The 12,104-nt window shown below is 51.0% G+C and overlaps 2 protein-coding genes across 2 annotated transcripts in view; both read right to left on the bottom strand.

The window, feature by feature from the left end:
- Nucleotides 1–12,104, bottom strand: part of LOC125913211 (L-lactate dehydrogenase A chain) — a 968,541-nt gene that overhangs the window by 659,736 nt on the left and 296,701 nt on the right. The gene's annotated exons all lie outside the window — the stretch shown is intronic.
- Nucleotides 1–12,104, bottom strand: part of OTOG (otogelin) — a 91,114-nt gene that overhangs the window by 37,272 nt on the left and 41,738 nt on the right. Inside the window, exons 28-31 of the mRNA XM_049639960.1 lie at nucleotides 10,114–10,230; nucleotides 8,919–9,075; nucleotides 6,153–6,179; nucleotides 3,507–3,674 (exon numbers count right to left, since the gene is read on the bottom strand). Of these exons, the coding sequence (XP_049495917.1) occupies nucleotides 3,507–3,674; nucleotides 6,153–6,179; nucleotides 8,919–9,075; nucleotides 10,114–10,230 (469 nt within the window). The remainder of the gene's footprint in view (nucleotides 1–3,506; nucleotides 3,675–6,152; nucleotides 6,180–8,918; nucleotides 9,076–10,113; nucleotides 10,231–12,104) is intronic.

Genomic DNA, 12,104 nt, shown 5'->3' on the forward strand with positions numbered 1-12,104 from the left:
GTCCATAAAGGCCCATTTCTAGAAAGTAGGGCTTGTTTCTGGGTGCATAACCCCCTGCACAGGGCCCTGCAGGTTTTGTCAGCCCCCAAATCCACAAGCAGGTGTCCAGGAGTCCCGGCCCGCCACAGCCGGCTGCCTTGTGGGCTAGTGACTTGACGTGCCTAGGCTCTTGTGAGGGATAAACAATACAGTGTATGTGAAAGACCTAGCGTGGGGCTTCGTGTGTCTTCCCTTCCCGCCCATGTAGCTCCTGTTACACCTCCCTGAGCAGCTGTGAGAAGACAGGAGGCACATGGACGAAGGATTCATAGTTAACAGTAATAACAACAACTGCTATGTACCAATGCCTATGTGCCAGACACAATGCTAAGCAAGCCCTCTACCTGCTGGTTTATTAAATTCCAAGAGCGCCCTGGGAGGTGGCAAATTCATTCATTCAGCAGCTCATGTTTTCTGAGGGCCCTTCATGTGCCAGGCTCTGTTCTAGGCACAACGGGGAAAAGAAAAAACAAACCAACAAAAATCCCTGCCGGGATGGAGCTTATATTCAAGTGGGAGGAGGACAAACATAATAAACAAGTAAAATCTATAAGAGGTTAGAAGGAGATGATATTGTTGTTCCCATTTTACAGATGAGGAAAGCGAGGCCCAGAGTCACACCGATGGTGGACGAGGGAGGCAGGATTAGGAGCCCAGGCAGGCTAAGGCCAGAGCCCAGGATCTTAACCTCTGCACCGTCAGCCCCAGGGATGGGATCCAGGAGCTGGCCCAGGGCAGCACAGAGGGGTAGGGTGCTGTGTTCCAGCCCAGCCCTGTTCTCGGTGTGACCTCAGGCAAGGCACTTTCCCTCTCGGGGACTTGCCCTCCTTCTTTGTGAAGGCTGCTCTCAGCCTAGATCAAAGTTCTCAACCATTTAAGTCCTCTTAACAGAGGAGAGGCTGGAATGCAGACCCTGAGGTAAAAAGTCTTGTGTTTTACCTGAAGCATTCAAGTGACTTCTACCTCCCAGGCGCTCAATTTTATTTCTTTTTACATCTGTGTTTGGGAGGCAGCATGGCACAGCAGTTCAGATGAAGTACTGGCTGCTGTCACTAACGAGTGACGCACCTTTGGGTGAATTTCCTAACTTCTCTGGGCCGCAGTTCTCGCATCTGTAACTTGGGAAAACAACAGCACCTTACCTCCTAAAACTGCCGTGAGGTCTAAATGAGTTGGTATGTATGAAGCACCGAGAATAGTGTCCAGCGCATGGTAAGTGCTACAGCAGGGTGAGCTACTATTATTAATAAATAAGGAACCTCCTCCCTAAATCTTCAAGTCAAATCGACCCTCCCCGGTGATACACCAGGCTATGACTTGTGTCCCTTTAATATATTCTACAGGACATCAAAACTCCCAAGAGTGACAGGCTCAGGCCTGAATGATTGCTGAGTCTTCCCCTCTGTGACTTTTTCTGCTCTCCATTTCTTCCCATGATAATCTTTTCCACCATTCAAGGCCCAGTTCAAAGGACACTTCCATGCAGCCGCCCCAGATCTCACCTAGAAGGCACATTCTCTTCTGCTGTCCAGTACCCTGGGTACAGTATAAGGGAAGGAGCACAGGATAGGGTAGGTGTGGGGACCTGGGTCCTTACTGGGCCCTGCTCCCACCTGCCCAGGAGACCCAGGCCTGACTGAGGTGGAGGCTGGGCTTCACAGCCTCTTCACTCTGGGGAATCCTGTCCACAGTGATGTTCTCCAAGGACAGGCTACCCTGGGGTTCTGCTTAACATGCCCATAAAACCATTGGAAAATCATCGCCCCCTCTGGACTACTTCTTACTGCACTAACATATTGAATGGAGAACAGAAAGTGCCCACTAAGCAGATGACCTACTGCACCTAGAAGGTTGTAAGACACCCTTCTTTAAATAGGACCACACACGGACCTGGGGATTAGGAACGTTTAGGGAGGGGGTGCTCTCTTTTGGGTGGTGGTGGGTGGCCCAGTCCCAGGCTTCCTTGTGCGGTGACGTGATTCCTCTTGGCACCTCCTACTGTACCCCTGGCTCACACCCCCATGAACATCACCCACAGCTGTGCCTGGGGCTGGGCAGGAGCTGGAGTGTCTCTCTCCTCCTGAAAGCCCTTCCATGGCTCCCCACTGCCCTCAGAATAAAAGCCCAGCTCCTGAGCCCAGCTTACAAGTCCCTCTCTGGCTTCTTCCCACCTCTCAAGGGAACACCACTTACTCTAAGAAGCCTCTCCTGACTCCCCAAGACTGCGTTAGGGGCTCCTCCCAAGTGTTCCCACAGACATTGTTAACTGCCTTTGATCATGTCATGTCTCTCTCCTGGATGGGACTGTGGACTTCTGGTGGGCAGGGATGTGTCTTTTCCATCCCTGATGCCCCAGCACCCAGCTCTGTGTCTGGCCTGGGAATAGGGCCCAGTGAAAGGGCGGGAGGGCATGAGGAAGGGAGGCAAGGATGAGGGTGTGGGGAAAGGTTCTCCTAACTAGATAAACAGCAGACCCTGAGAATCTGAGAACTTAAATCCTTAGATTGGGATGGACTCTCTGAGAAGCATCTTGGTTCATGGCTCCAGCTGATGCCAGGACAGGCTGCATGGACCATCCCTGTGGTTGGGAAGATACTGACTAGATGGGGCCAGCAGGATGCGGGGGTAGAAATGCTGATCACAGTGACCGTGCACACTGGGACACACACAAATGGCCAAAGAAAAGACTTCCTAGCACTGGTTCATCTGAGGCCTTGGCTGGCCCAGGGCCCAGCAAAAATACCATCCAGGGGTCTCTCTGCACCAGGCAAGATTCCTGCCACTCCTCAAACATTACCGAACTCCTAAGGGAGGGCAATGCCCGCTAAAGCTAAGCTTGTCCGGTCTGCAGACCTTCTGAGACCTGGGAGGCTGCAGCTGGTTCCAGGTGTGTCCCAGTCTGTGTAACCTGCCAGCCCAGAATTCAGGATCGTAACCTGAGCAAATCAAGAGCCTGCGCCTCCATTCACAGAAGAAAGCCCCCTGGAGTCAGTACATCAGCCAGCTCCCCTCTGGCACTTGAAGTCTATCCAGTCTCAAGGATGGAAGGGAAGAGGAAGAGAAGGAGAAGCAGGAAAAGATGGGGGTGGAGAGGGAAGAAGAGGAGGAGGAGGAGGAGAAGGGAAAGAGGACTGAGGGCAGGAAGGAGGGGAGGAGGAGAGAGAGAGGAGGTAGCAGTTGTCGCCACCAGGGTTTTCTGGAGTACGACAGGCAATGACGTAAAGCAAGGTACAAAGGTACATCAGGACCTTGGCCTCCCTGTTTTTTCCAGGGAGAAGAGGGAAGGCACCTCTTTGAAGAGACTAACAGGCTGACCCAAAAGGCTGTCTCAACTGGGAAAGGGGCACCTGTCCAAGCCCCACTTTTCTTCAGCTACTGCAGATTGCTTAGGGCCTCAACATCCTCCCCTCCTCTGGCAACTGCCTCCCTCCACCAAGGGCCGGGGTGGGGTTAGAGATAGGCCTTACCGTGAGCCTTGGCCTTGTATAGTGCAGCTGTCAGCAGGAAGTTCACAATGTCCCCTGGAGCCACGTCCTCTGCACTCACTAGGACTATGGCACCGCCTGCAGCCTTGGTGGCTACCAGGACACTGCCGCCTGCCAAGCTGGCCAGTTGGTAGGGACCCTTACCTAGTGCTGGAGAGAATGGGCCCAGTCGTGAGCCCTGCCTCCCTGGGCCTTTGCCCACCTCCCATCCTGCCAAAGGTGGGGAAAAGAGAGGGTGCAAGAGAGCTACTCTTGGTCGCTTCCCTCACCCCAGATCCCAGGGAGCTCGATTCCACAAGAAGGGAAGTAAACTCCAGGCTGTCAGTCCCTGATGGGAAATGCCCCTCTGCACAGTGCCTGAACAATTTCACAAGAAGCCTGAGAACAAGGCCACCCATGGGAGACCTCTGCCCACCTACCACCACCAAATGTCTCTCCGTGAGCCGGTCCCACAGCCACTGCTCTATTCAGGGTCATCTCTGATACTTAACATCAGACCTGGTCTCTGCCCACGCAAGGCCTGAGGGAAGGCCAGGAAGTCTTGGGCTCAACATTAGTGTTTACCTACTTATCTCAAAGTGTCATTTTTGTGTCCCTTAGGTGCCTACAGTTGTTGGTATAGGTTGGAAAGGGCCATGGGGTTTCCTAGACAACTGGCAATAATCTTATAACCAACTTCCCTGCCTCTGGTGTGTCCCTTGGCTTCCAGTGCTGCCTCCCCACAGGTGTCTGAGTCACTTTTCTAGTCACACTCCCTGCTGGGACTCATCCATGGCTCCCCATTGCCGTCAGGATAGAATCCAAGAGCCCAGACTGAATTCAGGGACCCCCGCCTACCTCCTCACACCCTTGCCCGGCCACACTGAACTTCTCTGGCTCTTCCTTGAAAAAGCTGTGCTGTGTTCTACCTCATGCCTCTCCTCATGCTATCCTGCCCACTCAGAATAGTCCTCCCTGTTTTGTGCCTGGCAAACGCCTACTCAACCTTTGGGGCCCAGCTCAAATGTCACCTCCTTGGCGAAGCTCTCCCTGCACCCTCTCCCGCCACACACAAACGTCATCCCTCCTCCTCTGCTCTCCCCCAGCCCTCGGAGTATGGCACACACTGATCACAGCTCTTATGATGAGGCTCATGATGGAGGGTCCATGTCTGTCTCCTGGACCAGATGGGAAATGGGCAGCACTGTGCTACTAAATGCCTGACAATAAGCTTTCAAACAAACAAACAAAACCCCAATCTGTAGCGTTCGCTGATTTCCATGGCGTGAATACTCATGCCAGTGGTCAGTTTCAAACTATGGACTGAATGTGGAGTTAGGAGTACACAGTGGTTTTAGAGAGCCAGCATGGGCCAACACGCTACTGTGACAGGCCTCATTGACCACTGATTCCCCAACACCCAGCAAGGGCCTGGACCAGAGAAAATGTTGGTAGAAGAGCAGAGCAAGGAATGGATGGGTGGGTGGGTGAGTGGGCGGAGGATGCTAGAAACAGCTTGTCCTTTGCCAGTTACTGCCACCGAAAATGCCACAGAAGGGAGAAAACTCTGCTCAGAGCTATCTTGCTGAAATGTCTTTGCCTGATGTCAGACAGACCTTGCCTGTCCCAGGGACTGCAAGTCTCCTATTTCAGATTCATTCCTATAAAGAAAGATTCCTCATAGCCAGGAGGAAGCCCCTGGCCATCAGGAGTCCCTAAGGGCTAACATTTTGGAGGGCCTGTAGTCACTGCACTATCATGCTTTACTCTGGTCCAGCTCTCCTCTCGCAGACCCCCTGACTGGTATCCTGGTCTTTAGTCTGTCCCCCTCAATTTCACTTGCTATACTCTGCCAGCGGGACAGACCAAAATCTGATAATGCAGGAAACTGAGGACAAAGCCTTGGACCTATACCCACATAGGCCTGCTCATGGCATGGTACCTGGAGAGAATGGAGCTGGGCCCAGAAGTCAAATGTGAATGATACCAAGGACCTGAGAAGCATCTAACTCTGCCAAGATCTGACTTCCCACCCCATTGCCCATGAGCCTAGTGATGAAACTGAGTAATGAGCTCTAATGCTGGACATTAACCTTCCTTGGGTCTTTAGTCATGACCTGTGTTTTCACCCTACCTAATGCAGAAGTTGGAGCATATCTTGGTACCCTGGGACCTTGGCTAAATTTGAAGATGAATCTGACAGTCTAAGCCAAGCTATAGGTTTTGCTCCAGTCATCCTCAGAAAGAGCAGTTTGAATTTGCCTTTGCCACTCAAAACTTCAGGAGACCCAAGACAATATTCCATGGGCCTGATGAACTAGACTGTGAAGGCCACAGGGTGGCACACTGTGCAGATGGGGTTTTAACTTCCTGGTGAAGCTATCCTGGGTGAGAACAACTCCTGGGAAGCTGGCCCAGCCTGGACTATGGACAAAGGCCACAGGAACTTCTAGGCACAGAATTCCAGGGCATCCCTGTGGGTCTCTGCACTGTCTGGGTTCTCCCTGCATGGTGGGGTTCTCCCCCTGCCCCATGTCACAGCTCTTCTGGGGCCAGCAGGGCCTCAGGATGGCTGATGCTGTTATGGCATCAGGGCAGGGCTGGCAGTGGCTCAGCCCCCCAGACTCCACTTGGGGAAGACGGGCTTACCTTTGTTAAAGAAGTCACAGTCATACGCTGAAAGAGAGAGAAAAGACTTTTTGAGAAACCTGGAACAGATGGACAGAGCCATGGCCCCTAGCAATCCCAGCTGTCCCAGATTTAGCTTGCCTCCCAAACTCCAAGATTTAGGCATGGTCACCGGATTCATATATCTTAAGGTGTAGGAAATACCATGGCTCCTTTCTGTACCCCCAGCACAAAGCTCAAAACCTGGCCTAGAGTAGGCACTCAGCATGCATCAAATGAATGAACGAGTGAATGAATGAATGAATGTTGGACAGAACGGTGTGTTTTGTGTGGTCCCAAAGGGCAAGGTTAGAATCAAGAAGTGGAAACTCCAATAAGAAATCTTATAGCAGGTCCTGGAGGAATACAAACACAAGGTACATATTGGGATTTCAAGAACCTTGGGTGGAAGGGAACCAGGGGCCTCTAAGATCCAAGGCTTCTTCAGGTCCCTGGGTGTAGTTTCCATCAGGTTTTGACAAGCTCTTCCAAGTGTGTGCTCAGCGCACCCTCTAGTGGCCCAGCCCAGCACCACAGCCTATTGCCCTGGGACCTGAGACCTGGATTCTTTAGTCCATTGGGGTAAACTGGGGACCTTGCAGGGGTACCTAAAGCCAGAAGCAAGGCCATGAGGAACCACTTGGGTAGGCTGAGGAGGATTCTCCCTCGCTTGTAGGCATGGTCTGAAGAGAGCCACCAACTCCACTGCATTTGGCATTGACCTCTAGAAAGAGCACTAGCAGTCAGATTGACCCACCATGTGGTTATGGGAAAGTACTCACTTCTCCTCACTTGTTGACTCAGAAGATTGAACTAGAGAATTAGATCTCAGAGTCTCTGGTTCAAGTGTGTACCAGGTCTGCGGGAGATAGTCCGGGAAAGTCAGACCTGAGTTCAAATTCCATCTCTCTCACTCTTCAACTGTGCATACTGGGACAAGTTACTCAACCTTTCTGAAATTTAATGCCCCACTAGTATCTGCCCCATAGATTTGTGAGGTCTGGACTAGGGTAAGGCAAATGCTTACCTTGGGTGCAAAATGTAAGAGGGCGTCAAAAATCTCAGTAATTAAGATATATAGTATTTTAACACACCGTTTAAAAATTTTTGAAGTTAATGCAAAAATACCCACGATAAACAAAATATCAAAAATTTTAAATAAGGACAGGATCAATGACAGTGCCTTGCCGAGCCACACTGGATCCTGAGGCAGAAGGGAAAATCAATAATATTGATCCTGTCATTACTTAAAACTTTGACTTTTTGTTCACCAAAGCCGAAGAGAGTTTTGCATTAAGTTTGAATTTTTAAAACGATCACCTTAAAATGTGACTTATCTCCATTACTGAGATCTTGGTGCCCCTTAAATCTGTGTCCCAGGTGAGGTGTCCTTTATTTCACTCTAGCCCTAAAGATTAAGTGAGTTAACGCGGAGATGGCTCAGGGCCTGGCACACAGCAGATACTTGTAAATATGTGTTCCCTTCTCTTTCAAGAAGGATTTTTATCTGAGGAATAGAGGGAGGACCACTGAGCATCCACAGAGCATCTGCAGTGGGAGGGTCCACAGGAAGATGGACAGATGAAAGGGAGGCCAAAGGCGGATTCTGTTCCATCTTCTTCCTCGAGTCATCCTGCCTGGAGCTCTCAGGGCTCAGGACATGCCGGCCCCATGTCCCCATAAAAAATGACAGCGACCTCAGTAATAGCATAGAGCACTGTGCCAAGGGCTTTACATGTGTTATCTCACTGACAGCTCACAGCACCCTGCAAGGCAGGTATGGTTCCCTCAGCCCTCGACTACGAGTCAGAGTGTGAAGAACATGCCCCAGGTCACCCCACTTGGTGACCGCTAACCCAGAGAGTCTGGCCCCAGGGCTTGTGTAATAACCACTGCACCCCAAAGTGAGGCATAAACGCACCAGGAAGATCACTGGTGTGCAGGAACAGATCATAAAAAATAAGTTAATGAATAATTTAACTTTCTACATATTTTATTTAATTTTTAAAATATTCACTTTTATATCTGCTGTATGACATACATTTACACTACTAACAGCATATTTATGTACATGCATCTATGTATATGTATGCATGCATGCTGGAAATATTTTTACAGGATAGGAGCAGACAGCCCAGGGCGTTTGCAGACCACCATTGCGCTAAATAAACTGATGTCTTGTGCTGCCTCTGATGGGGCCTGTGTGTGTTAGCTGACAAAGGGCTTTTACATTCACTGTCCCATTTGATCCTCACAATGAAGCTGGTGGGCAGGTCGATTCCTACTTTTCAGATGAGAAAATTGAGCCCTGGAGAGGCTGAATGACTTGTTAAGGCCATTTGCAAATGGTTAAGGCCACACAGCTTGCAAATGGCAGCTGTGGGTCTGAAACCTGGGGCTCCTCGCTCCTCTGGTAGAGTGGGTAAGGGCACAGGTCTGCAGCCAGACCATCTGAAGATGAACCCTGGATTGACCACTAACCTATGTGGCCTTGAGCATGTTACTTAATCTCTGCCTCTGTCTAACCTGCTCCCCAACTGTAAAACAGGAATAAATGGTCCTACTTCATAGGGTTTTGCAAAAATTCAATGAAAGATACAGGCAAACCTGTATCCAGCTGAGGAGGATGTGCCTGGAACATACCAAGTACTCAATAAACACTAGCCACTAGAGAGTGATGGCGCCCCACGGGCCTGCCCACAGAGGGGTCCCCACTCCCTACCTTGGCTGATTGGTCTGGATACTCACGGCAGAGGTGTGGGGTTCTCCAGTCCACAGCCACCCCATGCTGACAGCACTGGTGGGCATAGGCAGACACGCTGGCACAGAAACACTCACAGTCACCACCCCGGTTGCACCCACATGTGTCTGTCAGGCAGTTTGAGTAAAACCAAGTGACATCGACCTAAGGGAGGTCAGAAGTCAGAGGTCAGAGGACAGCTCCTGAATGTTAGCTCTTCAGCTGCTCAACCAATGCCACTTAGCCTTAGGGAGTGGTACAGATATGAAGGGGCCACAGGGCAGGGCGAGCTGCCTGGGTGGGGTGAGGGCAGACAGGTGGCCAACTCAGAAGGAAACAACTCCATGGCCCAGACAGATCCTACTTTTGAGAACTGGGCTCTCACCTTCCCCAGACCTATGCTATTGGATCCAGGGGCTAAGGATGTGGCTGAGAAACAGATGTGGGGTATGAACTCCCAGCCAAGGCCAGAGACAGCCAAGGCCAGCCCGACAGCAGCCTTGAAAGCCCTGGAGGGGACCATGCGAAGCTAAGCGCCAGCTCCCCTCTGTCTCCTCTGAGGGCAGAACAGGCAGCGGGCCGATGCCACAGCATAACGGGTTTTTGTTCACTGTTCAGAAGGACTTCCTCATCAGAGCCAGATTGAGACAGGTTTGAAAAAGGCATGGAAGGGGTGTGTGGGTGGCTCAGTCCATTGAGCATCTCACTCTTGATTTCGGCTCAGGTCATGATCTCATGGTTTGGTTTGTGGGATTGAGTCCTGTGTGGGGTTCTGTGCTGACAGCACAGAGCCTGCTTGGGATTCTCTCTCTCCCCTCTCCTACTCTTGTACATGCGCATGCACACGCACCCTCTCTTTCTCTCTCTCAACAATAAAAAAATATTCTCTCTCTCTCTTTCAAAATAAATAAACAATAAGAAAATTCTCTCTCTCTCTCCATCTGCCCCTCTCCCACTCTCTTTCTCAAAATAAAAGAGGGGCATGGAAGGTGTTTGTCTGTCTGTCCTGGGTCATCTGGGAATCTGGGAAAACAGGGCAGACTCATCTGAGCTAGCTGGAGGCAGGGAATTGGCAGAGGTGGATCTCCTTTCTAGACCTGAGGTGCCTCTTCTGAGGCATGGGCATGGGGGGTTCTGAGAGCGGAAGGGATCCCGCGAAGGTGGGGGAGGGAATCAGGAGTGTTGAGGCTGGGGTCCACTCACCACAGGGTGGCAGGTCTCAAACACCTCACTGAGCAGAATGCTGCACTCCTTTCTGGCAAACGGTTCCCGGAGAGGATTCAGGACACACGTGTCCCAGGGGTCAAGGGTATCTGGGCACTGAGAGGCAAAGACACGTCTGTTGAGCCCCCTACCCCCACAATGCCTTATTGCCTGGTGTGGTGGACAAACTCCTAGACTGACTCCCATGGTCCCTGACTCCTGAGGTTCAAGCCCTTGTATAATCCCCTCTCCTTGAGTGTGGGAAGGACTTATGAAGGCTTCAAGCTGAAAATAGAAGGCTAAGATGATGGGATGGACACGGTTATGTGTATGTGATTGCATTTTTATGTTACATAAGATGGAGAGCCCATCTCTCTGGAGTCTCTCTTTTGCTGGCTGTGAGGAAGCAAGCGACCGTGCTGGGGAATCTCACATGACCAGAATGGTGAGTGGTCTTTAGGAGCCGAGGGTCCTCTCTAGCCAACAGCTAGCAAAACCACTGAAGCTCTCCATTCTATGGCTGCAAGGAACTGAATGCTATTGACAACCCCCCAGCAGGTACGGAAGGAGATACCTCCCTAGCTGAACCTGAGATGAGAGCTTAGCCCTGGCTAACACCTTGGTAGCAGACCATGATACCTTAAGCAAAGAACCGAGTCAAGCCCTGCCCTGACTCTTGACCCACAGAAACCGAGATAATACATGTGTGTGGTTAAATGCTGCCAAATCTGTAGTAATGTTGTTACACAGCTATAGATAACTAATAACTAATACAGACTTCCCCAATGTCTGACAAGCCTCCTCCATCAGGCCTACATTCTCACATAACACACAGCCCCCCGCCCCCCACCCCCACCGGCCCAGGATATGCCAAGGGATTATCGAGAGAAGAGCAGCAGTAGGGGATCAGAGGAGGGGAGTAATAAAAGTTAGTCACCCTCTCTGCTTCTTTTAAATGGGAGTGGGCTAGAGCACACCCTTCTGAGACTATGAGAACTGCCTTGTCCCACCTCAGGATTATACTGAGGACGATGCCCTGACCCCAAGCTACATAAGCTCACCTTCGTCTATTACCCAACAGAGAATTAGGGACCTAAAATGACCCAGTCCGAGAAAGGCAAAAATGTAACACTCCTATCACCACTGTCTGCTGCTGTACTCATGGCAGACATAACTAATCAACCACAGTTCTCCTTCTAGCTGAGCCTGACACAAGTCAGGTATTTCTCAGCATAGCTTCCTAGGCAACCTCTTCTGGCTGATGAAAGCTGTCATGATAAGTCAAATCCAGTCACCATCCCTCTCCTGGCATAGCTCCTTCACAGAAGATGACAGAGAAGACGGAACTTAGTCAAGGTCAACCAGCAAGTCACTGGATGACCCAAGACAAGAACCTAGGTCTCCTGCTCTGAGTTCAGTGCTATTTAGCTCCATAGCTCACAGCTTGGGCACCTCAGCCATCTCTCAACCTGCAGGGACACCCTCCTCATTTCTGCCTCTGTTAAAGTTGTCCTCCCTCTCAGAGGCTTTCTCTCTGATACATGCATCTTTCCAAATATGGCCTATCCTTTAAGTACCACCGTACTCCCACCTCCTTCAGGAAGCCTCTGATTGCCTCAGTCCACATGGGTCTCTCTTGGATTCTCCTCTGGGCCAGACCTAGTGCCAGGCACTGGGGACACAGAAGATGGGTAAGATGGTCATGCTTCAATAAGCCTTATCTTCCCTGGCAGGTGGTCATGTCTCCTAAGACAAAGACTTTGTCTCCTTTGCAGCCCCTACCCTCCTGCCAGGGCTTGATCCGGGGCGCACATGCAGCTCGATTTGTGAGCTGGGTGGTATGTGTCCTCAGGCCGCAGGACAGAGTCTAAGGCTGGGGATGCTGGGTCAGAGGCTGGTGGAGCAGTTGCAGGAGCAGCCTCACCGAGGAGCAGTCTCTGACTGGGGTTCCCTCAGTGCTGGCCAGGGCCCATCTGAGTGAAGGAGTTAGT

The sequence above is a fragment of the Panthera uncia genome, chromosome D1 (genome assembly GCF_023721935.1).
Source record: "Panthera uncia isolate 11264 chromosome D1, Puncia_PCG_1.0, whole genome shotgun sequence".
NCBI lineage: Eukaryota > Metazoa > Chordata > Mammalia > Carnivora > Felidae > Panthera > Panthera uncia.